Source organism: Saimiri boliviensis, chromosome 13 (assembly GCF_048565385.1).
Source record: "Saimiri boliviensis isolate mSaiBol1 chromosome 13, mSaiBol1.pri, whole genome shotgun sequence".
Taxonomy (NCBI): domain Eukaryota; kingdom Metazoa; phylum Chordata; class Mammalia; order Primates; family Cebidae; genus Saimiri; species Saimiri boliviensis.
The window spans coordinates 97,461,001-97,482,412 of record NC_133461.1 but is presented as its reverse complement, the minus strand read 5'-3'; the positions used below and the strand labels follow the sequence as shown (position 1 = coordinate 97,482,412).

At 56.1% G+C, this 21,412-nt stretch overlaps 1 protein-coding gene across 1 annotated transcript; it reads left to right on the top strand.

The window, feature by feature from the left end:
- Window positions 1-589: 589 nt before the first annotated feature.
- On the top strand, window positions 590-13,852 carry PHYHIP (phytanoyl-CoA 2-hydroxylase interacting protein). Its single transcript, XM_003937156.4, has 5 exons — window positions 590-1,142; window positions 4,576-4,766; window positions 5,874-6,048; window positions 8,875-8,992; window positions 11,679-13,852. The coding sequence occupies exons 2-5, from the start codon at window positions 4,602-4,604 to the stop codon at window positions 12,211-12,213; spliced, it is 993 nt and encodes a 330-aa protein (XP_003937205.1). The 5' UTR covers window positions 590-1,142; window positions 4,576-4,601; the 3' UTR covers window positions 12,214-13,852.
- Window positions 13,853-21,412: the final 7,560 nt, after the last annotated feature.

Genomic DNA, 21,412 nt, shown 5'->3' with positions numbered 1-21,412 from the left:
AGCCTGCGCTTGTCACCACTGTGCAACCCTTTGTCCCTGCTTGTTGCTGGATTCATGTTTCCTTGGGTGTTCTTCCCGATGGCCTCCACGGAGTCTGCTTCTTCGTGGCAGAACAGCCTCCTGCTGCCATGAGAGCAGATATAACATTCTCTCGCCAAGATGCCCAGGGCCGGCTTCCTTTGAGCGCAGAGAGTGGGCTGCGCTGAAGACACTCAAAGCCTGGTGTGTTCTCCCACCCCCACTTCCTCATCCAGTGCACCCTGCCCTGTGCCCCAGCCTCTCTCCCAGCCCCTTTGCCTGCGGACATCCAAGCTGCCAGAGGGTTCTCACCGGGCCCGCAGGGATCCCTGGGCAGCAGGTCTGCCATCTCTCGCTAGAGTAGGTAAGGAAAATGGAACCACAGATCACCACAAGGCCCCAAGGAGTGGCTCTGGACTGAAGACAACGACCCTGGGTTCACAACCCCCACCTGGACCTTTCCCCTCTTCAGCCTCCCTCCCCTTCCCCCAATCAGAAGCTTTGCTTTAGGGCCCAAGCCCTTGGCTAAGCTCCGCCCCTCTCCCAGCATCCTAAAGTTTAGGGGCTGCATTCAAGTCAGAGATTTCCAAGTAGGGGGTGTGTTGGAAGGACTTCTGAGGGCAGCTTGCCCTGGAAGAATGGGGGAAAGGCGCCGTGCGTTGCTGTCCCCGAGGACATCTGTGTAGCTCCCTGGGAGACCCTCTGCCCTTTCCCCCTCCCACCAGCCCAGCAAGCAGGGACCCAGCCTGCTTATTATCACCTGACGCTGCGCAGCCACTGATCCCATTGGTGGAGCCAGATTCGGTCTGGCTCTCTCGTTCTTTCTCCCTTCTCTGCCTCTCTCTCCTCCACGCTGCTTCGATTTTGCTCTTGCCTCTCTTCTTGCGCTGCTCGGCTGGGAACATCGTCTCACCAGGGGCAGCAGCGACGCGCTGCACAGCCAGATAGGAGCTGGCTGCGGGGCATGGAAGCAGCCTCCTTGGCAGCCGGGAGAGGAGCGAGCACACGCCACTGTCTGTGACCCAGGTGTCCGGCCGCTGTCCCCTGCCTGGGAGCTCATCCACACAGAGGTCTCTCCCTGTCCTCCCTGCCGGCTATTCCTTTACAGAGCCCAGTGGAGCCAGGTGAGTACCCTTCCTCCCGGAACATGCTGCTGTCAATCCTGAGTAGCCAGGAGCTGGGGCCGCTAGGGTCCTGCCACCACCCGGGGTGCCCACCTGGACGGCCAGGCCTGACGACCTTGTTCCCTCTCCCCCAGGCCCTTGGCAAAGGGGTTAATGGCTGAATCCAGTCTCCGGGGCACCACAGTAGTCACTCCGTGACCATTCTGCTGCATTCAGCGATGCCAACAGGGACAGCAGGGTGGTGGAAGCATTCCCTGTGGCAGGGCGGCTGTTCTGAATGGGCATGGGGAAGGGGCACCGGTGTGTGAGGCGTGCGTGTGTGTGTGTGTGTGTGTGTGTGTGTGTGTGTGCTTTCGAGTTGGCTGGAGGCTTGCTGGCGCAGATAGGTCCCTCTACAGGCAGTCATGCCCGTGTGTGTGTTTTGCCTGGTGTGAGGCATGTCTAGGAACATAGCTTTCTGGCACACGTGAGGTACATGTGTGTGGGGGGACTTATCTGAGTAGCCGGTGGCTGTGCGTGGGTGGGGGCACTGTGAGGCAGTATATTTAGGGGTGGCCATGTTCCTTGTCATGTGTGTGGGAGTGTATGCAGACGGGGGGTTTCTGCGTGGGGAGGTGAGACCCAGAGCAGGATGGGGTAGGTGGAGAGAAGAGGGGGCAGAAATCATTGTCTGTGGGCAGAACCACGTAGGTGCACAAACCTGTTGGCATGAAGGCTCAGCGCTGGCAGAGTGCGGCCAGAGGCAAATGCATTTTCAAAGTCTGTGTCTTTGAGCCTGGAGGTAACTTGAGAGAGGATACCAGACTTCAGGCGGGGGCTGCCATGTGTGTGAACACACATGTGTGTGCAGGCAGGCGTGTGGGTTGTGTGCCTTCTTGAGGTGGCACGCATGCATGTTGGTGCCTGTGGCACCCTCTTTTCCCCAAATATGGCTTGTGAGGAGGTGTGCATGGACGTGTGCGTGCGTGAGCCTGTGGACGCGAACATGTCTGGGTGTGCATGGAGGCAACAGCTTGCGGAGGTGACACTGTGGGGCATTCTGAGAATGTGGACGGTGGCGGGAGGCACCTAAGTGCGTAGATGGGTGTGTGGGAGTAAGGACATCTGCGGAGGTGTGGGACACAGGTGGGTGGGCTCTCTTGGCGCATGTGTGTATGTGCATGTGTGCCTGCCTGTGTGTGGGTGTGTACATGTCTGTCTTGGGGTGGACCCACACGGGAGTGTGGGTGTTCCTCAGGTGTTGCCTCAACGTGTCTCTCACACCCTGCCCTTCCCCAGTTTTCTGGGTGGAGAGAACTTGGGTTCACACCCACCCCTCTGTCCTCCCTAGCTCACTCACTGCCACCCTCCCAAGCTAGGGTGGGGATGTCATCTCAGCTCTCCCAGAACTGTAGGGAGGAAGGGACAGGCAGACACCCAAGTCCTAGAGACCCCCACCACCAAACACAGCTGCCTCTATTTCCAGGAGGACTACAAGGAGGGGCAGGGCTAGGTGCCTGCTCACGGGATGAGTGCGGGCTGCCTCATTCACAGAGTGGGTGGGTGGGTGCCACTCAGGGCCTCTTGGGTAGGAGTGTGTCTATGTTCGTTTGTGTGGGTGCGTGTGCGTGGGTGCTTGTGGGTATGAGGGGCACGTGTGACTCTCCCTCGGAGCTTCTCACCAGGAGCCCAGTAAATGGTAACTCCCCACTGCTCCATGCCTGTCCCTGCAAATTAAACTGGTTTATTACGGTAGGGCTGTTTCCAGCACCCAATCACATCTGTGTGATTTTGGGGTGGGCCTGGTAGCACCCCCATGCTTCTTTACCATAGGATTCCCAATGTACAAAGCCACTGGCATTTGGCTCTGGGGTGGGATGCTACAATGAAAGAGGACTTGAGTGACACCTGGGGCAGGTAAGGGCCATCCATCCTTAGCCTTCACCCTGTACCTGCCACCCAGGCAACTCACAGGTTAATACAGAGGTGCCAGGCTCTGGAGCAAGCTTAATTGACAGGAAGGTGTGGGCTGGATCCTCTGGAAGCTATAAATAAAAGTACCTGCTTTCACAGGCACAAGATGCGCTCACCCCTAGCTCCTGGGCAAGGGGAAGAGAAAAAAGAGGGGAGAAAGAAGTGGTGACACTGGGAAAAATGAGGGGGGCCAGGAGCTGGGATGGAGGAAGGGATGCAAATCAGGAGACCAAATGTCCCTGGAGAACACCCCACTCACATCTGCAGTCCCCTCCCAGACGCTGTCGCTCCCCTCCCCTTCACCCTTCCCCATCCAGACTTAGGCCAGCCAGGCCAGAGTCATGGCTAGAATCGGCTCTTCCCAGCTAAGGCACATGTGAGAAACCATGGTCAGGTCCTCTCATGCCTAGACGAGCACCAGACATAAGGAGAGAATCAAAGGAGCAGGACAGGGAGGGGAGAGAAAATGCAGTTGCTTGAAATGATAGAAGGAAGAAAAATACAGGGTGGAAACACCACAGGCACTCAGGCATGCACACGTGCCATATGTGTGCCCCTCCACCCCCACAGACGAGGGGACACGACTTTAGCTTAATGATCAAGAACTTGGGCACCAGAGTTAAATCGTTTGCTCAATGCAGGGCCTTGGGCACTTCAGCACCTCCCCCACCTCAATTGCCTCATCTGTAAAATGGGGACCCTGATAGTGTGTCTCCATTGCCAGGCTTGCATGAGATGTCTGTGAAATTATGAGCACATGGTTGGCCCCCAGTAGCTGCTGATGTTAAAAGTCATGATTGAAACGAGTCAAGAGAAGATCGGCCGAAAAAGAAAGAGGGATCTTCAAAAAAAAAAAAAAAGTTACGGGTGGAAAAAGAGCTTGAAGCCGGCTGTGCCGTGTGGCCCTCCCACTACAACGTGTCCACATGCACCTACGTGGCACTTGTCCTCCCAGCCGTGCACCGTGGTGACCCTTGCTGTGGTCCCCCCAGCAAGGAGAGGGGCCCGAGTCCGAGGGCCCTGGCACCTGTGGGCTCTTGGCTGTCACCTGCCCCAAGCCTCGCACCTCCACGACACAGCAGGTGCTTCCTGCGTTTCCTCCGCCTCTCACCCGGCCTCTCCACCCCCACCCCCTTTCTCTTTTCACGCCTGCTGGCTGAGGGCCCCCTCCCTCCTCGGCTCCATCTGCTGCAAATCTGTCCCCGCCCGGCTTTGCAGCGTTCCCACTGCCTCTGCCACCTGTCAGGTGCCGTCTGCTCTGCAGACCCCTCCGAGGACAGCAGAGTCCCCTGGGGCGGGCACCCCGTTCCACCTTCCATCCTCCTCTCATGTCCCCGGTGCAATCTTTTTCGTCTTGCTCATGAGGCAGGTGGATTCCAGGGGTCCCTGAAGTTCTGCCTTGCCAGGGATATTGGGAGGAGGACATTCCAGAAAGCTCACCGGGGGCATGGGAGGTGCTGATCCCTCCCCTCCTCCTCAGTCCCCACAGGAGACAACCCTGGGAGCATGGAGCTGCTGTCCACACCACACAGCATCGAAATCAACAACATCACCTGTGACTCCTTCCGCATCTCCTGGGCCATGGAGGACAGTGACCTGGAGAGGGTCACCCACTACTTCATTGACCTCAACAAGAAGGAGAATAAGAATTCCAACAAGTTCAAGCACCGGGTGAGTAGAGGGTGCCCTGGGAGCCTCCCCCCGAACCTGTTCCTGAAGGAGGCCGAATAAGGGAACACTTGGAAGGGATGGAGTCAGGGGCCTGGATAACACCCACATTCTTCCTGTGTCATTCTGGGAAAGTTACTTGACCTCTCTGAGCCTGAGCTCCTTCCCTGGTGAAGAGGGAATAACCATGCCAAGCCTCACGGGGTCGTGGAGAGGATGCAGTGAGTCATGTTTGCGTGGTGCTTGGCCCGGCGCCTAGCACAGAGGGAGCGCTGTTATCAGCGCCATGATTGCAACTGTGACTTCAGGCAGGGGCAGAGAGCCCGGGTGGGGTGGGGCGGCAGGCATCGCCCATGGGGATGACGTCTCAGGGCACAGCCTCGCTGTTGGCTGGGTGGGCCACGCGGGCCTCAGTTCTCCCCTTCAGGCCCCTCACCTGCTGGCCTGCCATTTGCTTGGCTTAGAAAAGGAATGGGAGAGAGTCCTCCGTGGGTGTGTCCTTTTCTGGGGTTAAAAGCCAGTGTGGGGGTGAGTGGGAGGAAGCCCCCATCCTCTCAAGCTGGCAGAGGCAGGGGAGCGATGTGGCCAGCTGGCTCCCAGGCCGACGGCCCCGGCGTGGGTTACTCACCCGCTCTCTTTCTCTGGAACCGTTTCTCCCGATTTGGGTGTCTTTTGGCAGGCCAGTTGCCACGGTGACGTGAATGTTCACCACCACCCCCTTAACCCTCCCCGCCAAAGAATAAGGCATATTTTCCCTTCCTCCCTGGCTTCTCAGCATTTCCGTTGCCGTGGAGACGGCACTGCAGTGTGCAGAGCTCTCAAAGTCTCCTTCAAAAATGAAGGCCTTGCCGCCCTCAACTTTGTGGCTTTTTCCCTCCGTTCCCAAGAGAACAGGGTGTCAGGGGGGTTCGAGGAGGGGCCAAGGCTGGGGAGCGTCTGTGTGGCCTTCCTGGGAAAATGGTTGCCAGGGTATGCGCCATCGGATCCCCAAGATTGGTCCTGCTCAGGAGAAACAGGGCCATGGGGGGAGAGGGGAGTCTTGGGGGATGCCCAGATCAGGCATGAACCCCAGTTTAATGCCTGGCTCTCTGTCTGTACCCTATTTCTCAGGATGTCCCCACCAAGCTCGTGGCGAAGGCAGTGCCACTGCCCATGACGGTGAGAGGCCACTGGTTCCTGAGCCCCCGCACGGAGTACAGTGTGGCTGTGCAGACAGCAGTGAAGCAGAGTGACGGGGAGTACCTGGTGTCCGGCTGGAGCGAGACGGTGGAGTTCTGCACTGGGGGTGAGGTCCCACTGTCACACCCCTGTCCTGTTGCTTAGTATGTCAGGCTTAGCTGTGTTCAAGGCGGGGCTTCCTCATAGTGCAGCAAACACTGATGAGCACCTTCCGTCCACCAGGCAGCGTGCTTGGGCCACACACAGGGAGACACACGGGCATGACACGCTCCCTGCCTCCAAGAGCCTGGCCCTTCTCTTTGCTCACCAAAGGCAGATGTGAACCCCACTAATCATATTGGCAAGACGACTTCCATCAACAAAGGGAGTTACTTTTCTGGTTTCGTACCAGATCACAGGCATCTTTTTAAACACTGTGGTCAAAGGTGCATGATGTGAAATTTGCCATCCTGAACATTTTGAAGCATGCAGTTCAATGGTATGAAGTATATTCACAATGTTGCACAATCAATCTCCCGAACTTTTTTTCTCGGAAAACCGAAACTCTATACCCATTAAGCAACCACCCCCCATTTCCCCCGGCAGCTGCCATTCTACCTTCTGTTTCTATGAATATGGCTCCTCTAGGTAGCTCGTATCAGTAGAATTGTACAGGATTTGTCTTTTTGTGACTGGAATATGACAGAATTTTCTTTTTTGAGACAGTCTTGCTCTGCTACCCAGGCTGGTGTGCAGTGGCACGATCTCAGCTCACTGCAACCTCTGCCTCCCTGGTTCAAGCGATTCTGCCTCAGCTTCCCAAGTAGCTGGGATTACAGGCGTGCACAACCATGCCGAGCCAATGTTTTGCATTTTTAGTAGAAACAGGGTTTCACCGTGTTAGCCAGGATGGTCTCAATCTCCCGACCTCATGATCCACCCGCCTCGGCCTCTCAAAGTGCTGGGATTACAGGCCTGAGCCATTGCACCCAGCCAAATTTTCTTCCTTTTCAAAACTGGATAGTATTTCATTGTATGGATAGACTACATCTGTTTAATCAATTATCTGTCAACGTGCACTTGGTGGAGCCATCACATTTCACTTGTTCTGAGCCTCCGTGTAGCCTGGGAAAATGGTCCTTGGTCAACGGCCCTGCAAACTCTTAGCAGAACTTAACTTGCAGACTCCAGCATAAACAGCGGACTTATGTGTGCTTTATCACTCATGACTCAGGTTCTGCCCCCACAAGACTGCATTCTTTTGGTGTTCACGGTGAGAGCTGCTCCAGATCTCTCTGTCACACGGAAGGGGCAGGGAACATTCTCAGCCTGGGGCCTCTGAGGCTGCTGGCTCCATCCTTTGCCAAGATTTATGCCCCAAGTCTCCTTGAGCTGCTGTTGTCTTTTGATTGGTGCTTTTTCTTTTTTTTTTCTCCTTTTGCCTTTTTTTTTTTTTTTTTTTTTGAGATGGAGTCTTACCCTTGTCACCCAGTGTGGAGTGCAGTGGTGTGATCTCAGCTCACTGCAACCTCTGCCTCCCAGGTTCAAGCGATTCTCCTGCCTCAGCCTCCTGAGTAGCTGGGATTACAGGCACCCACCACCACACCTGGCTAATTTTCTTGTACTTTTAGTAGAGATGGGGTTTTACATGTTGGCCAGGCTAGTCTTGAACTCTTGCCCTCAGGTGATCCACCTTGGCCTCCCAAAGTGTTCAGATTACTTTGAATATCTTAATACTCAAAGTAATATTCAGGGGTGAGCCACCATGCCTGGCCTTTCTTATGTTTTGAGACAGGGTCTTGCTCTGTTGCCCAGGTTAGAGTACAGTGGCACGATGATGGCTCACTGCAGCCTCAACAACCTTCTCCCCTGAGCCCAAGTGATCATCTCTCCTCAGCTTCCTGGCCTTCTGAGTACCTAGAACTACAGGCACATACCATCATGCCTGGCTAATTTTTGGTATTTTTTGTAGAGATGGGGTTTGCCATGTTGGCCAGGCTGAACTCAAACTCCTGGGCTCAAGTGATCATCTGCCTCGGCCTCCCAAAGTGCTGGGGATCACAGGCGTGAGCCACCACGCCTGGCTGAGTGGTGCTTTTTCTTAGCTCTGCTGCAGAACCCGACTCTCTGGAGGCCTCTTGCTCCTGGTGGGGAATGCTTCTTGGTTTACCCCTGAGTCCTCCATGTGCAGTAGGCATTTAATTCATATTGGGGATCTGGCTGCAATCCAGTCCACACTTCTCTCGCCAAACCAAGCACTCTGGTCAGGGATGCATCCACAGGGAAGGGCACCTTCTTCTAATTTGTACCAAGGAGCTGTATGTGCCGGCACCAGCCTTGCTGGGGCCCCAGGGTCCCAAGCCCAGGCCCAAGGGGTTCAATGCTATCCTGTTTCCAGCCTTCCGTTTCTCCTGAGATGTTCAAGGTGAGAGCTGCTGCTCCAGACCAAGGTCTGCCTAAACATTGCCCAGGCTCAGTTCTCCAGAGACCCTCTCTAGCCCCCACCTATAACTACAGCTGGCTTCCATGGGGGTGGTGTGGGCAGTCTATGTACTGGATTTCAGGGGCTCGCCCAAAAGGACCTCAAGCCCTCCCCTCTCAAGTCTCTTTCCTACCAGTCCTCTTTTCACATGAGGACGGGATCGCAGCTCCTGGGATCCCTGGCAGGATAACTGGGCAGCCCCCTGCATTTTCTGACCTGGAAAGCCCCAAGGCTCTGGCAAGGTGGTTGCAGAGGTGATGAGGACACACAGCAGGCAGCGCCCCTGTTTCCAGCAGAGGCCAGCTGGCCTATCCCCATCTGAGTTTAAGGTTCTGTGACTGTCTAGTCGCTCCTGCTGCTCTGGCAGGCAGAGGTTGGCCGGCACGCATGGGGTGGGGTAGGGTGGGGAGAGGAGGTGGCTGTGCTTCTCAGCTGGCCCTCAGCTCACCCATTGTGTCTGGGCTCTTGCAGATTATGCCAAGGAGCACCTCGCTCAGCTGCAGGAGAAGGCCGAGCAGATCGCAGGCCGCATGCTCCGCTTCTCCGTCTTCTACCGCAACCATCACAAGGAGTACTTCCAGCACGCCAGGTACGGGCGCGGGCTCCAGCAGGACCCGCCAGCCTCTCCTCCCTCCCGGCCCATCCTGCTCCTGCCCTAGCTGTCTGAGGTCACCCCACCCTCGTGGCTGCCGGTCCCTCCTCCAGGGTTGACATGCCCTGACGTCACCAGCCTGGCTCTGAAGAGACTGCTACTTTGGGGACTGGGCTCAGGGAAGAGCAAGGGCTCTGGGGGTGGGGTCTTCTCCAAGAGTGTCGTACTAACGAGCCTGGGAGAATGAGGTCTGGGTTTGCTCCCCTTCTGGGACAGCTCCTTTCCCGGGGGTCTACCACCACAGGTCAAGCCAGCTCTCCGATTTAGGCCCTGGGACCAACGAGGAGGTGGCAGGGAGCACACAAAATGAGGGTGTTCTGGGCACGAAGCGTGCTAGGAAGCACCCAGCTCAGTGGTTTTCAAACTGGGTTCTCCCTCCAGGGAGACATCTCAGTGAACCCCTTAGAATGCCGCTGTGGGGTGAGGGGACCAGAGGATGAGGCTCTGTGGGCCCCACACCTGACGTCCAGCCAGAGCAGCCTGTTTGACTTGCCTGTGACCCATCCACGTATAATTTCTTTTTGGGGAAAAAAAGAGGTTCTGTAGCCTAAAAGTGTCTGAAAATTGGTGACCTGATCCAACACCCTCTGCCTGCAGAAGAGGAGCCTGAGGCCCACAGGGAAGTGGCTTGTTCATTTGAGCCAGGGAGTCACTTGTCACTGAGGACAGCCAGGACCAGGCAAGAGTGAGGCAGGATCAGAAGTACCCACCCTCCCACACCTACTGGCAAGTGCCCATATCCTTCTGAGGCTCAGCCAGGGCAAGCAGCTGCTCTGGTTGTTGTTGTTGTTGTTGTTGTTGTTTTGAGATGCAGTCTCACTCTATCACCCAGGCTGGAGTACAATGGCGCCATCTCGACTCACTGCAACCTCCAACTCCCAGGTTCAAGTGATTCTCCCGCCTCAGCCTCCCAAGTAGCTGGGACCACAGGTGTGCGCAACCATGCCGGGCTAATTTTTGTATTTTTAATGACGTGGGGTTTCACCATGTTGGCCAGGCAGGTCTCAAACTCCTGACCTCAGGTGATCTGCCCTCCTTAGCCTCCCAAAGTGCTCGGATTATAGGTGTGAGCCACTGCACCTGGCCTCTGCCAGTCTTTATCCTTGCAGTCAGGGCAGTTTATATCTCAGGAGTCTGTGGGGTTTGTATTAAAGAAGCAAGGCCTGCTAGGTGGCTCACGCCTGTAATCCCAGCACTTTGGGAGGGTAAGGTGGGATTGATTGAGCCCAAGAGTTCAAGACCAGCCTGAACAACATAGTAAGACCCCGGTCTCCACAAAAAATTTAAAGAATTAGTCCGGGCATGGTGGCTCACGCCTGTAATCTCAGCACTTTGGGAAACCGAGGCAAGTGGATCACAAGGTCAGGAGATTGAGACTATCCTGGCCAACCTGGTGAAACCCTGTCTCTACTAAAATAGAAAAAATTAGCTATAGGCCTGGTGGTGGGCACCTGTAGTCCCAGCTACTCGGGAGGGTGAGGCAGGAGAATCCCTTGAACCTAGGAGATGGAGATTGCAATGAGCTGAGATTGCGCCGCTGCACTCCAGCCTGGTGAGAGAGAGAGAGAGAGAGAGAGAGAGAGAGAGAGAGAGAGAGAGAGAGAGAGAGAGACATCTCAAAAAAAAAAATTAAATAATTAGCCGGGTGTGGATGGCTTGAGCCCAGGAGTTCAAGCTTGCAGCGAGCTGTGATTGCACCACTGCACCCCAGCCTGGAAAGTGAGTCAGTGGCCCAGTTTGGGCTCCTTTATCAGCGAGAATGGGAGAGACAGGGTGCACCCATGTGTGCCAGGCACCTTAATTGTGCCAGGATGTAAAGATAAAGGCACAGTCCACCCTTTTGAGAACCTCAGAATCCCATCAGAGTGACAGTATGGAAATAGTCCATGTAAAAATTACATGTAATTGCTCAGCACAATTTAGTGTCCTGGCCAGGTGAGATGGCTCACACCTGCAATCCTAGCACTTTGGGAGGCCAAAGCAGGAGGATCCCTTGAGGCCAGGAGTTCAAGTCCAGCCTGGGCAACATAGTGAAAGCTTTAGCGTCCTGCACATACTAGGCAGCCAAATATTTGTCAAGTGCAAGTGCCTGCTCTTTCAGGAAGGTTTTAGAGGAGAGCAGACACTTGGCTGAGGCGTGAAGGCTGATTATCAGTTTGTCAAGCCAGGCAGAGAAAGGTGGGGAGGGCGGTCAGTGCAGCAGAAGGATGAGCCCTGTACAGGGGCACGAAGGAGGCAGGAGACCATGTGCACAGGGGGTGGGTAAACGGGTGGGGTGGCAGGAGGTGGGGAGTGGCAAGGGGAATCGCCGAGCTCAGGATGTAGAGATCAGATCATGAGCTGCTGTGGTTTTCACACACCCCCCATCAAAGGGTTTCAAGCTGGGGAGTGACAGCTTCACATCTCTTCTCTGAGAAGGAGTGGGCTGGATGAGTCCCCCTCCAGGGCCCTCCCTGCTCTTGCATTCTGGAATGTTCTATTTGTGACTAGTGGAGGCGGCTGGGGGAGGGCTGGGAGCTGGGCTGGCTCCCTCCCTCCTCGATCACACGCAGCAGCCAAGCCTCAGCCCGGCTCACCAGCCGCATCTTCTCTTCCCTTTGGCGTGTCTCCCTGGGGTGGGCAGGACCCACTGCGGGAACATGCTGCAGCCCTACCTGAAAGACAACAGCGGCAGCCACGGCTCCCCCACCAGCGGCATGCTCCACGGGGTCTTCTTCAGCTGCAACACGGAGTTCAACACGGGCCAGCCCCCGCAGGACTCCCCCTACGGCCGCTGGCGCTTCCAGATCCCGGCCCAGCGCCTCTTCAATCCCAGCACCAACCTCTACTTTGCGGACTTCTACTGCATGTACACGGCCTACCACTACGCCATCCTGGTGCTGGCGCCCAAAGGCTCCCTGGGGGACCGCTTCTGCCGCGACCGCCTGCCCCTCCTGGACATTGCCTGCAACAAGTTCCTGACCTGCAGCGTGGAGGACGGAGAGCTGGTCTTCCGCCATGCCCAGGACGTCATCCTGGAGATCATCTACACCGAGCCCGTCGACCTGTCCCTGGGCACCCTTGGGGAGATCAGCGGGCACCAGCTTATGAGCCTGTCTACTGCCGACGCCAAGAAGGACCCCAGCTGCAAGACCTGCAACATCAGCGTGGGCCGCTAGGGACTCCTGGGGAGCTGGGGGGCGAGGGAGAGATGAGCGCAAGGTGAAGGTGGGTGGCCCAGGTTCAGGGAGCTGGCTTTCTCTCTCCTGCCCCCCTGCTCCTTCCACGCTGCCCAGCTGCCCTCCCCTCGCCCCTTGGCATTGGAGGCAACCGATGGTGGTCCTCTTGGTAAGTGTGGCCCACCCCCCGGCCTGGCGGACGTGGAAAGGCTTCTCGGCCCCCGTAGTGGGCGGCTGGGCCGGATTTCCGGAGAACTTCCCCTCTCCTCTGGTTTCCTTGTCCTACTGTTGTTTGCCGCATCCAGGTCTCTGTCTCCCAAAGACCCGCCCACCTCCTGGGCTCTCCCAGGGAAGCCTCTCTGGGCCAAAGCCCACGTGTAGCGTGGCTGCCTCCAGAGGAGATGCAGAGAGCTGTGGGGCGATCTTTCTCAGTCGCACTCACCCCACTCAGGGCCAACCACAGAATGCCCCCTCCCTGCTGAGCTGGGTCTCTGGGGCTTCCCACTCCAGGCCCGGACCCCCTCCCCCTATAAATAGTCTCCTGCACCACCGTGACGCCCTGGCTGCTCCTTGCCCCAAAGAACCCTCTTCCTGCATGGGAGAGCTGTCCCTCCCCTTCTCTACCTGCCCACCAGGATGCTCCCCCCTGCTCTCTAGAAAGGAACTCTTTTTTTCTCTTGGCTTTGGGGGGCTTCAGGCTGTCAGACGTTTCCTTCCTTCCACACCCCAGCATACCTGCTCCTTGCTTAGAGCGCTGGGGTCTGAGACAGCAGCCACTGGGGTTGAGGAGGGGGAGAAGACCCCTGAGACCCAGAGGTGCCCCTTCCTCAGCCGGGAGTGGGCCGCCTAACGCTCAGCGGGGGCCTGGCATGGAACGAGAGACCTGCAGGCTGTCCCGCGGGCTCCGGCGCCCCGCCCAGCTGTGCACTTTGCTCACTCGCTCTGCCCCGGTGCCGTGACTGTCCTGTGCCCATGCGTGACCTGGACTGTGGACTCTCTGCTACTCTGCCTGTCCCCTGCCCACTGGCGCTGTCTGCTCTCCTGCCACGCTGCTGGCTGGGAGCCCCTCCCTGAGGAGTTCTTGGCAAAGTCCTTCTCGGGCCTCCTTGTGTTTTTGCCTCATTCCTACTGTCGCACAGGTCATGAGGGTGGACTCCCTAAGATCAGCAAAGCCAACAGAAAGAGCCTGGGGGAGTGGCTGAGGGCAGCAGTGGGCTGCATGGGGGATGATGGAGGTGCCATCAGGCGGAGGCGAGTGCAGCCTCACGGTGACTTTCTCAGAGGTGACAGAGATGACGGATGAGCGGCTGGATTTCTGTAATGAAGGACGGAGGCAGTGACGGGCTGGCAAGAGTGGCAGGTGGACAGCGGTCACCTCTCTGTAGTCAGGGGGAGTTGCATGGCCAGCTGTCTCTCTGGGATAGGTCAGGAGGCCTGGAGGTTCTGGGAGAGGTGTTGAGAAGGAGAGAACAGGGCCCCAGGCCCTTTCCTTCCCCCTGGGCTGACAGCATTGCTGTCGGGGTGGCCTGCTGCCCTTCCCTGGCCCTCATGTCCCCTCAGGGCTGGGGTCTGCCTGCCTGTGCTGTGCTTGCGACGTGCATCAATAAACCACCGTGGCCTGAGGGCCCTGCTCGTCTCAGTCCATTTGAACTGCTGTCACAAAATACCACACTGGGTGGCTCACGAACTGCAGATTCATTTCTCATAGTCTGGAGACTCAGGAGGTTATGATCAAGGTGCTGGCAGAAGCGGCATCTGGTGAGGGCCTGCTTCACAGGTGGCTCTTTTCACTATGTCCTCACAGGGTCAAACGAATGAGCAAGCTCTCTTGCCTCTTTCTTTTTTTGTAGAGATGTGGGGTGGGGAGAGGGTAGGGTGGTCTCACGGTATTGCCCAGGCTGGCCTCAAGTGATCCTTCCACCTAGGCCTCCCAAAATGCTTGGAATTACAAGTCTGAGCCACTGCCCCAGGCCATCTTGGGCCCTTTCAAAAAGGTATGAGTCCCATTCATGTGGCTCCACCATCATGACCTCATTACCTTCCAAGGACCTGCTTCCTAAAACCATTATCTTCTGGTTAGAATTTCCACCTAGGGCTGGGGGCGGTGGCTCACGCCTATAATCTCAGCACTTTGGGAGGCTGAGGCAGGTGGATCACTGGAGATCAGGAGTTCAAGACCAGCCTGCCCAACATGGTGAAACCCCATTGCTACTAAAACTACAAAATTAGCTGGGCGTGGTGGTACAGGCCTGTAGTCCCAGCTACTCAGGAGGGTGAAGCAGGAGTATTGCTCGAACACAAGAGGGGGAGGCTGCAGTGAGCCAAGACTGCACCACTGCACTCTAACCTGGGTGACAGAGTGAGACCCCGTCTCAAAAAAAAAAAAAAAAAAAAAAAAAAAAATTCAACCTAGGATTTGAGGGGGGTGGGTGGGCGGGCACAAACATTCAGAGCATAGCATCCCATCTCTTTGGGCTGATGATGGCATGGATGAGTTCTGCAATCCACAGGGGAGCTCCAGTGGGAATGTCCCCAGGACAGGCCACCTGGAATCAGCTGCAAAGGATTTTCCTGTCCACTATGGGAGGTGGGGCTCAGGGTGTAAAGCTGAGTCTCCAGCTTGGAAGGAACTTTGGAGTCTTTTGGTCCTACCCAGGGCCTCCCACATGGGGCCTCCTAGGAGAGGACCTGCAGCATCTGGAGGCCCCGTTTGGAGCCTTCATACTACAGCAGCTTGCCATTGCTCCAGACCCAGATGCCACCAAATGTCCCTGTTCGAAGTACCTGAGTGTACCTGCTCCCCAACAGTGCTCCCATTTAGAGATCCCAGTCACCTCTGCATCTATTACTTTATCATTATTTTTGAGACGGAGTCTTGCTCTGTCACCCAGGCTGGAGTTCAGTGACATGATCTCAGCTCAGTGTAACCTCCACCTCCCAGGTTCAAGCAATTCTCCTGCCTCAGCCTCCCAAGTAACTGGGACACAGGTACATGCCACCATGCCTGAATAACTTTTGTATTTTTAATGGAGATGTGGGCCAGGCTGGTCTCGAACTCCTGACCTCAAGTGATCCACCTACCACAGCCTCCCAAAGTGACTGGATTACAGGAGTGAGCAAGCCACTGTGCCTGTCCATTATTTTTATTTCTTGAGACAGGGTTTTCCTCTGTTGTCCAGACTGGAGTGCAGTGGCACGATCATGGTTCACTGCAGCCTCAACCTCTGGGGTCCAAGTGATTCTCCCACCTCAGCCTCCAGAGTAGCTGGGACCACATGTACACCATCATGCCCAGCTAGGATTTTTTAAATTTTTTATTCTGTAGAGATGGAGTTTCCCTGTGTTGCCTAGGCTGATCTCGAACTCCTGGGCTTAATGATCCTACTGCCTCCCAAAGTGCTGGGATTACAGGCTTGAGTCACTGTACCTGGCCTGCATCTATTGTTGCGGACTTATTGATACAGTCCTCTGCTGGAGTAAAAAAGCTCTCGAGAAGTCAAAGGCCTCACCAACACTGCCCGACTCAAGGCCATGTTCACATGTGTTATCCAGTGCGCAGGGCACAGCCTCTGGGGTAAAAAGGAAAGCAGAAATGGCAGATAACGGCTCCCAAGGGCCTACTGTGCACCAGGCACCCAGGTGGTGTCACACACATCAGCTTCTTTAGTCTTCACAATGGTCCTGGGGAGTATGATTCCCACTTAACGTTAGAAACTGAGGCACAAAGCCTTGCCCATGTGTTACAGCCAGCAAGTGACAGTGCCCAGGCTTTGATTGAGAAACCATAATCTTCCCATTTTCTCCCCTATTCCTGTCTCCCCTTGTGAATATCAGGGGCTACCTCGGACACTCCTGTTTCAGACACAGTGACACCCCTGGGGGTCCCTTCCACCACACCAGTTAAACAAGTCTGTGCCTAGTTCCAGAATATCACTGGGGGTGGCTATGGAATCACAGATGGCATAGAAGCTTATTTTAAAGGCGTAGTGGAGCGGAGCTGGATATGGCATCACGTGCCTGTAGTCCTAGCTACTTGGGAGGCTGCGGTGGGAGGATCTCTTGAGGGAGTTCAAGGCTGCAATAAGCTGTGACCATGCCATTGCACTCTGGCTTGGGTGGCAAAGCAAGACCCCAACTTTTGAAAAACAAAGGGAGTAATAGACAGCACTTGGAATCAGCATTCTGAGGATGGGGTGGGTGGGGATCCACCTTTCTGCCTTAGGGCAGGCCTGCGCAGGAGTCTCTACCCCTAGCTGAGAGGCTTTGAGCCCTCCAGAGGGGCAGGCTCCAGTCTTCTTTTTATGAACCTTTTCGGGTTTCTTGGGAGGAGAGATTGCAGAGTCCTTATAGTGGCGCACGAAGGCAGAATGGAGGTGGGGTTGGGAGGAGCCCCAGGCGTGTTCCTTCAGAGAGGAGAGCCTTCCGTTTCTGCTTCATCTGTCCAGATGGCCAGTCCCAGCACGCAGCCAGCCCTGCCAGACTTGCTTGAAGCACCAGTCAGACAAAGCTGGGTCAGAGGGTCCACTGGAGGCTGCCCTGGGGTCTTTTCTGGCCCTGGGTCTATTCTGATCTGGTGGAAGGGGAGAGGTGCTCATGGCAGTGTGCGCACACACACATACCCTTTCTGGACTGGATTTAGAGGACAGCGTAGAAGGCCACAGACAGCTCCAGGGTGAAGGACAACCCTGAACCACAGCTGCCACTGTCCAGCTGAGGGGCCCCGAGTTAGCTCTGTCTACAGTGCAGGCAGCCAGGGAAAATGAGGTGGTGGCCACAGGGGGAGGCTTTAGATTCCAGGTGAAGGGTTCCAATGTACAGGCACAAACACACAGACGTACCTGACACAAATACATGGTGGCACACACTTGGTCCCTGACACACACTCAACTCATAGCTGAAACGCCTCTGCTCGGGTGTGCACCCACACTTCCCTCCCATTCCTCTGCCCCCGGACCAGCATCTTTCCTTTTAACCTTGGGCATCCCACAAAGTGGAGGGAGAGGAGGTGCCCGCGCCGAGGATGCTAAGCAGTTTCATTCGGCTTCAGTATGTGTCTCTTCTCCATGTTAGGAAAGAGGTGGCTGGGGTCCCAAGGAAAGGGGCGAGGAGGGTCCATTCCCTGAAGCGGAGGGAGGCCTTCAGGAAGCAGAGCTGAGGTGATTGGCCATAAAACAGCTTGGCCACAACATCTGGAGGAGATTGGAACCAGATGTTCAGGGGATGGGGGAAGGGAGGCTGTGGGGATGGAGAGGGCTGGGGCGGCAGAGGCGGCAGCTCTGGCTGGCAGGAGGCTGGGCTGGGGGCTCAGCGTTCTCGGGGAAGTCATCTGGCTGCTTTGTCCCCCACTCTCCAAGTCAGGCACTACTATTTTTACAAACTGGAGCAACAAATCTTTTCCGATTCTATAATCAACCTTGTGTCTAGGGACAGTCGAGTAAGGGGTATGACTTGGGAGGTGCCCAGAAGGGCCACCAGCTCACCAGAAATATGTCCCTTGCTTCCCCGCAGCCCCCTCCTTGTTGTGGGCTCTGCGTTGCCCCTCCTGCAGGTAACCTGAGCTTCTGATGCCTGCCTGGAAACTACTTTTGTACCTGAAAGTTTCCTTTTAGCACAGGAGGGGAGTTGTCTGAGAGCTAATGGAGGAACCTACCCAGTCCGGCTCGGCCGTAGAGACCCCACCCTGGCGGCGCCGAAGGCACTGAGAAGCAGACACCCAAATAGGACAGCAAAGTGGGACTATCGGGGGACATCCGCCTTCTGAGCTGACAGCCTCAGGGCCTGACTGCATTCTGGGCTGAGAGCCTCAAGCAAACACTGACCCACGCGTTTAGTCTCTCTGAACAGGTGATCATTATTAGTAAACAGGTGTTCTGTGTTTTCTCATAGACCCAAGATGAACTAGGTAGGCAGCTGGTGCCTGCTTACCACTGATCAGAGACAAACCAGAAAGTTATTCTCCACGAGGGAGCCACGGGGGCAAGGCCACATATCCTGCGCTTTCAGAATTGTTTTCACCAGTGTATGATATACATATACTGTCTTGCTACTTTAGAATGCCCCAAGCAGTTTTCCACTTTCGGTGGCGGCGGGGGGCGGGGGGCAGCGGGAGTGGGGCGTTTGGCCAGGTTTTCCTCGCCATTGTTCTCAGCAAACAATGTAATTGATCATACATGTTAGGACTCGTCCCAATAGAAAGGAAAAGCAGGCCCATTTATTGAGAGCCCCCTAATTGCCAGGCACCGTGACCAGCTCTCTTCAAAGATTCTCTCATTCCTGCATTTTTTTTCTGTCACTCAGACTGGAGTGCAGTGGTGTGATCTCCGCCCACAGCAGCCTCAACCTCCCAGCTCCATAATCCTTCCACGTCAGCCTCCCGCATAGCTAGGACTACAGGCATGCAATGCATCACTCCCGGCTAATTTTTTAAATGTTGTTTTGTAGAGATGGGGTCTCGCTATGTTGCCCAGGCTAGTCTCAAACTCCTGGGCTCAAGTGATCCTCCCCTCTCATACTCCTGAAGCACTGCAATTACAGGTATGAGTCACCATGCCTGGCCTCATTCCTTCTTCACAGCCATATCATCCCACACTTACCCATGAAGAACCTGAGGTTCAAAGAAGTGACTCATCCAGGGTCACACAGCCTCCAAATGGTGGAACCGGTGTTCAGAATGGGTTTATTTGCTCTCAAGCTTGTCACCTTTTTACTACTGGAGATTCTGTGGGGATAGAGGAGGAGCAGGAAAAAAGAAAAAGGGAGTGAGGAACACAGCCAGGCACTCAGCTTTCCTTAGTTTGCAACTGAGCCAAGCCTTGTCCCTGGAAGCTGCCACAGCCCTGGTGAAGGTTCCAGTCACTTCAGTTGCCTGGTGCCCTGCCCTCTGACTACTGCTGACTGCTTCAGAGACAAGACTTTGGATTTTCTTTCCTTTTTTTTTTGTTTTGAGATGGAGTCTCACTCTGTTGCCCAGGCTGGAGTGCAGTCTCGCCTCCCGGGTTCAAGTGATTCTCTGGCCTCAGCCTCCTGAGTAGCTGGGACTACAGGCATCTGCCACTACACCCGGCTGATTTTTTTTATTTTTGGTAGAGATGGGGTTTCATCATGTTGACCAGGCTGGTTTCAAACTCATGGCCTCAGGTGATCCACCCACCTCGGCTTCCCAAAGTGCTGGGATTACAGGCGTGAGCCACTGTGCCTGGCCAAAGATGTTCGATTTTCAAATCTGTCTCTCAGGATGTGGCAGGAAGCGTGCTGGGGACTGGTGGTTTGGGGAGCAGAGGACCAGGGAGAGGGCAGTGGCGGGTGTCACAGAGCTAAGCGTAGCAGAACTGGGTCTCCTGACTGCCAGGCTCATGCTGCCCTCTTGGCTGAGGGCTCCAGGAAGTCTGAAGTGCTAGGGGATGTGCTCACCTTGACCAGGCTACTGGGAAGCTGCATCCTGGCTTTTCTCATGCGAATGCTTAGCATGAGCTCAGGATCCCAGGGGACCTCAGCTAAGCTCCCCAGGAGGAGGAGCAAGCGTGCCTTCCTCTACCATGGAATCACCTGCGCAGAGCGGCAGCTTCAGCGGGTCTCATCTAGAACCCTGGGCAGCTAGGAGGTGAGGGTGGGCTGGGCCCGCAGGACGCATCAATTTACTAATTCATCAGTTCTCAAATACGCATCAGTGGCCTGCAGTCCGCTGATGAGGGGCTTCTATCACCTGAGGAGGCAGATTCCTGCTCCTCCTCCCCCCCCCTCCTCCTCCTCCTCCTCCTCCTCCCTCCTCCTCCTCCTCCTCCTCCTCCTCCTCCTCCTCCTCCCCCCTCCTCCTCCTCCTCCTCCTTCTCCTCCTTCCTCCTCCCTCCTCCTCCTCCTCCTCCTCTCCAGCCAACAGCTTCTCTTCCTCAGCGCTCTCTAGCCTCCATCCTCTGAGTGTTCCTCCTTTTTCTGCTTGTCCTCTTCCTCTCCATCCTCCCCTCTCCTCTCTATCAAAGCCTGCCCCATGCTTTGGGCTGCCTCCTGCCCAATGGCAAGCACTTGGGGGTGGACATCTGGGCATCCAGACAGCCCTGCACCCCTGCTTCTTGGCTGAGCAGGGCGAGGACCCGGAACTGCCATGTAGACCTCCTTGGCGGTCTTCAAGATCTTTGTCCATTCCGTCGGGTGGGGTGGGAGCCCCGCTGCAGATGGGGCTTCTGCACAGCTTCGGTTTGGGTGTGGGTGGTCTCCAAGATACTCTGTGCCAAAGTTCTCCTGGCTGGGCCTACCCTGGACCTGGGGCACTACAGCCCCTTGCCCACCTCTGAAGAGGGGCCCACGGAAGGTCTGGAGGGCTGGCATGGGTCCTTGAGTTGTGTTTGTGGGTGAGGGAGTGTTGAGATATGTGCATAGGGGGCTGCATGGACTCTCCTGAGCCTGCCTCCAGCTGGGAGTTGCTGTTCATAAGGGCCCTGTTTGGGGTGGCGACCCAATGTCTCTCTGTGGACTGGAGCCCCTGCCTGGACAGGGTTATTACCCTGGCTTCTTCGGGCCTGTGGCCTGTGGACTGGGACTGTGGTCCTTTGAGCTTCAGAAGGACCCAGCGGGCCGGTGAGGAGAGCTATGGCCACTGACTGCCAGCTCTGTGGTGGAGCTCATGCCAAGTAGGTGGGCAGTGTGTGGGTGAGATGCCCATGCAGCTGCACCGGCCTGGGGGTCTTTCCATTCTGTCACTGCCCTCCAGGCTGTCCTGAGCCTCCCTTCCAGAGGAGGAAGCAGCAGGGGGAGTGGCTGTGGCATCACAGCCTGTGACTTTACTGAAGCAATGAGCAATCATAATCATCCCTCTGGGCATCTCTGGCCCTCTGTTAGAACTCTGGGGCCACCATGGTGGTCAGACCTGGAGGAGGCAGCTGCAGCCTGAGCAGAAGAGCAGGCTGGCTTCCTGGAAGAAGAGGGCTCTGCGTGCACATCTGACACTCGCAGTGGGCCTGGTTTCCACTGCTACCTTCTGCTTAGAGGGCCAAGATGGAGTCCCCCATGCCAGACTGCCTCCTGGGGGTGGGTGCCCTGAAGGTCCAGACTGCGTCTGGCACAGCCTCAGGAAGGAGCCGGAAAAAGCCCGCCAGTCTGCTGAAGGCTCTAGGAAAGCCCGGGGCTTGCGGCAGTGCCCAGCTCTCTCTGGAACCTGGGGTCGGCCAGCCTGGGAAGAAGAGCTGGGGCTGCTCTGGGCTTTCTT

Bases quoted from the DNA above. Each gene is read 5' to 3' on its own strand.
- PHYHIP (XM_003937156.4), top strand. From the start codon at position 4,602: ATGGAGCTGCTGTCCACACCACACAGCATCGAAATCAACAACATCACC. The intron at 4,767-5,873 runs GTGAGTAGAGGG...CCTATTTCTCAG, and splicing joins CCAACAAGTTCAAGCACCGG to GATGTCCCCACCAAGCTCGT. The intron at 6,049-8,874 runs GTGAGGTCCCAC...GGGCTCTTGCAG, and splicing joins GGTGGAGTTCTGCACTGGGG to ATTATGCCAAGGAGCACCTC.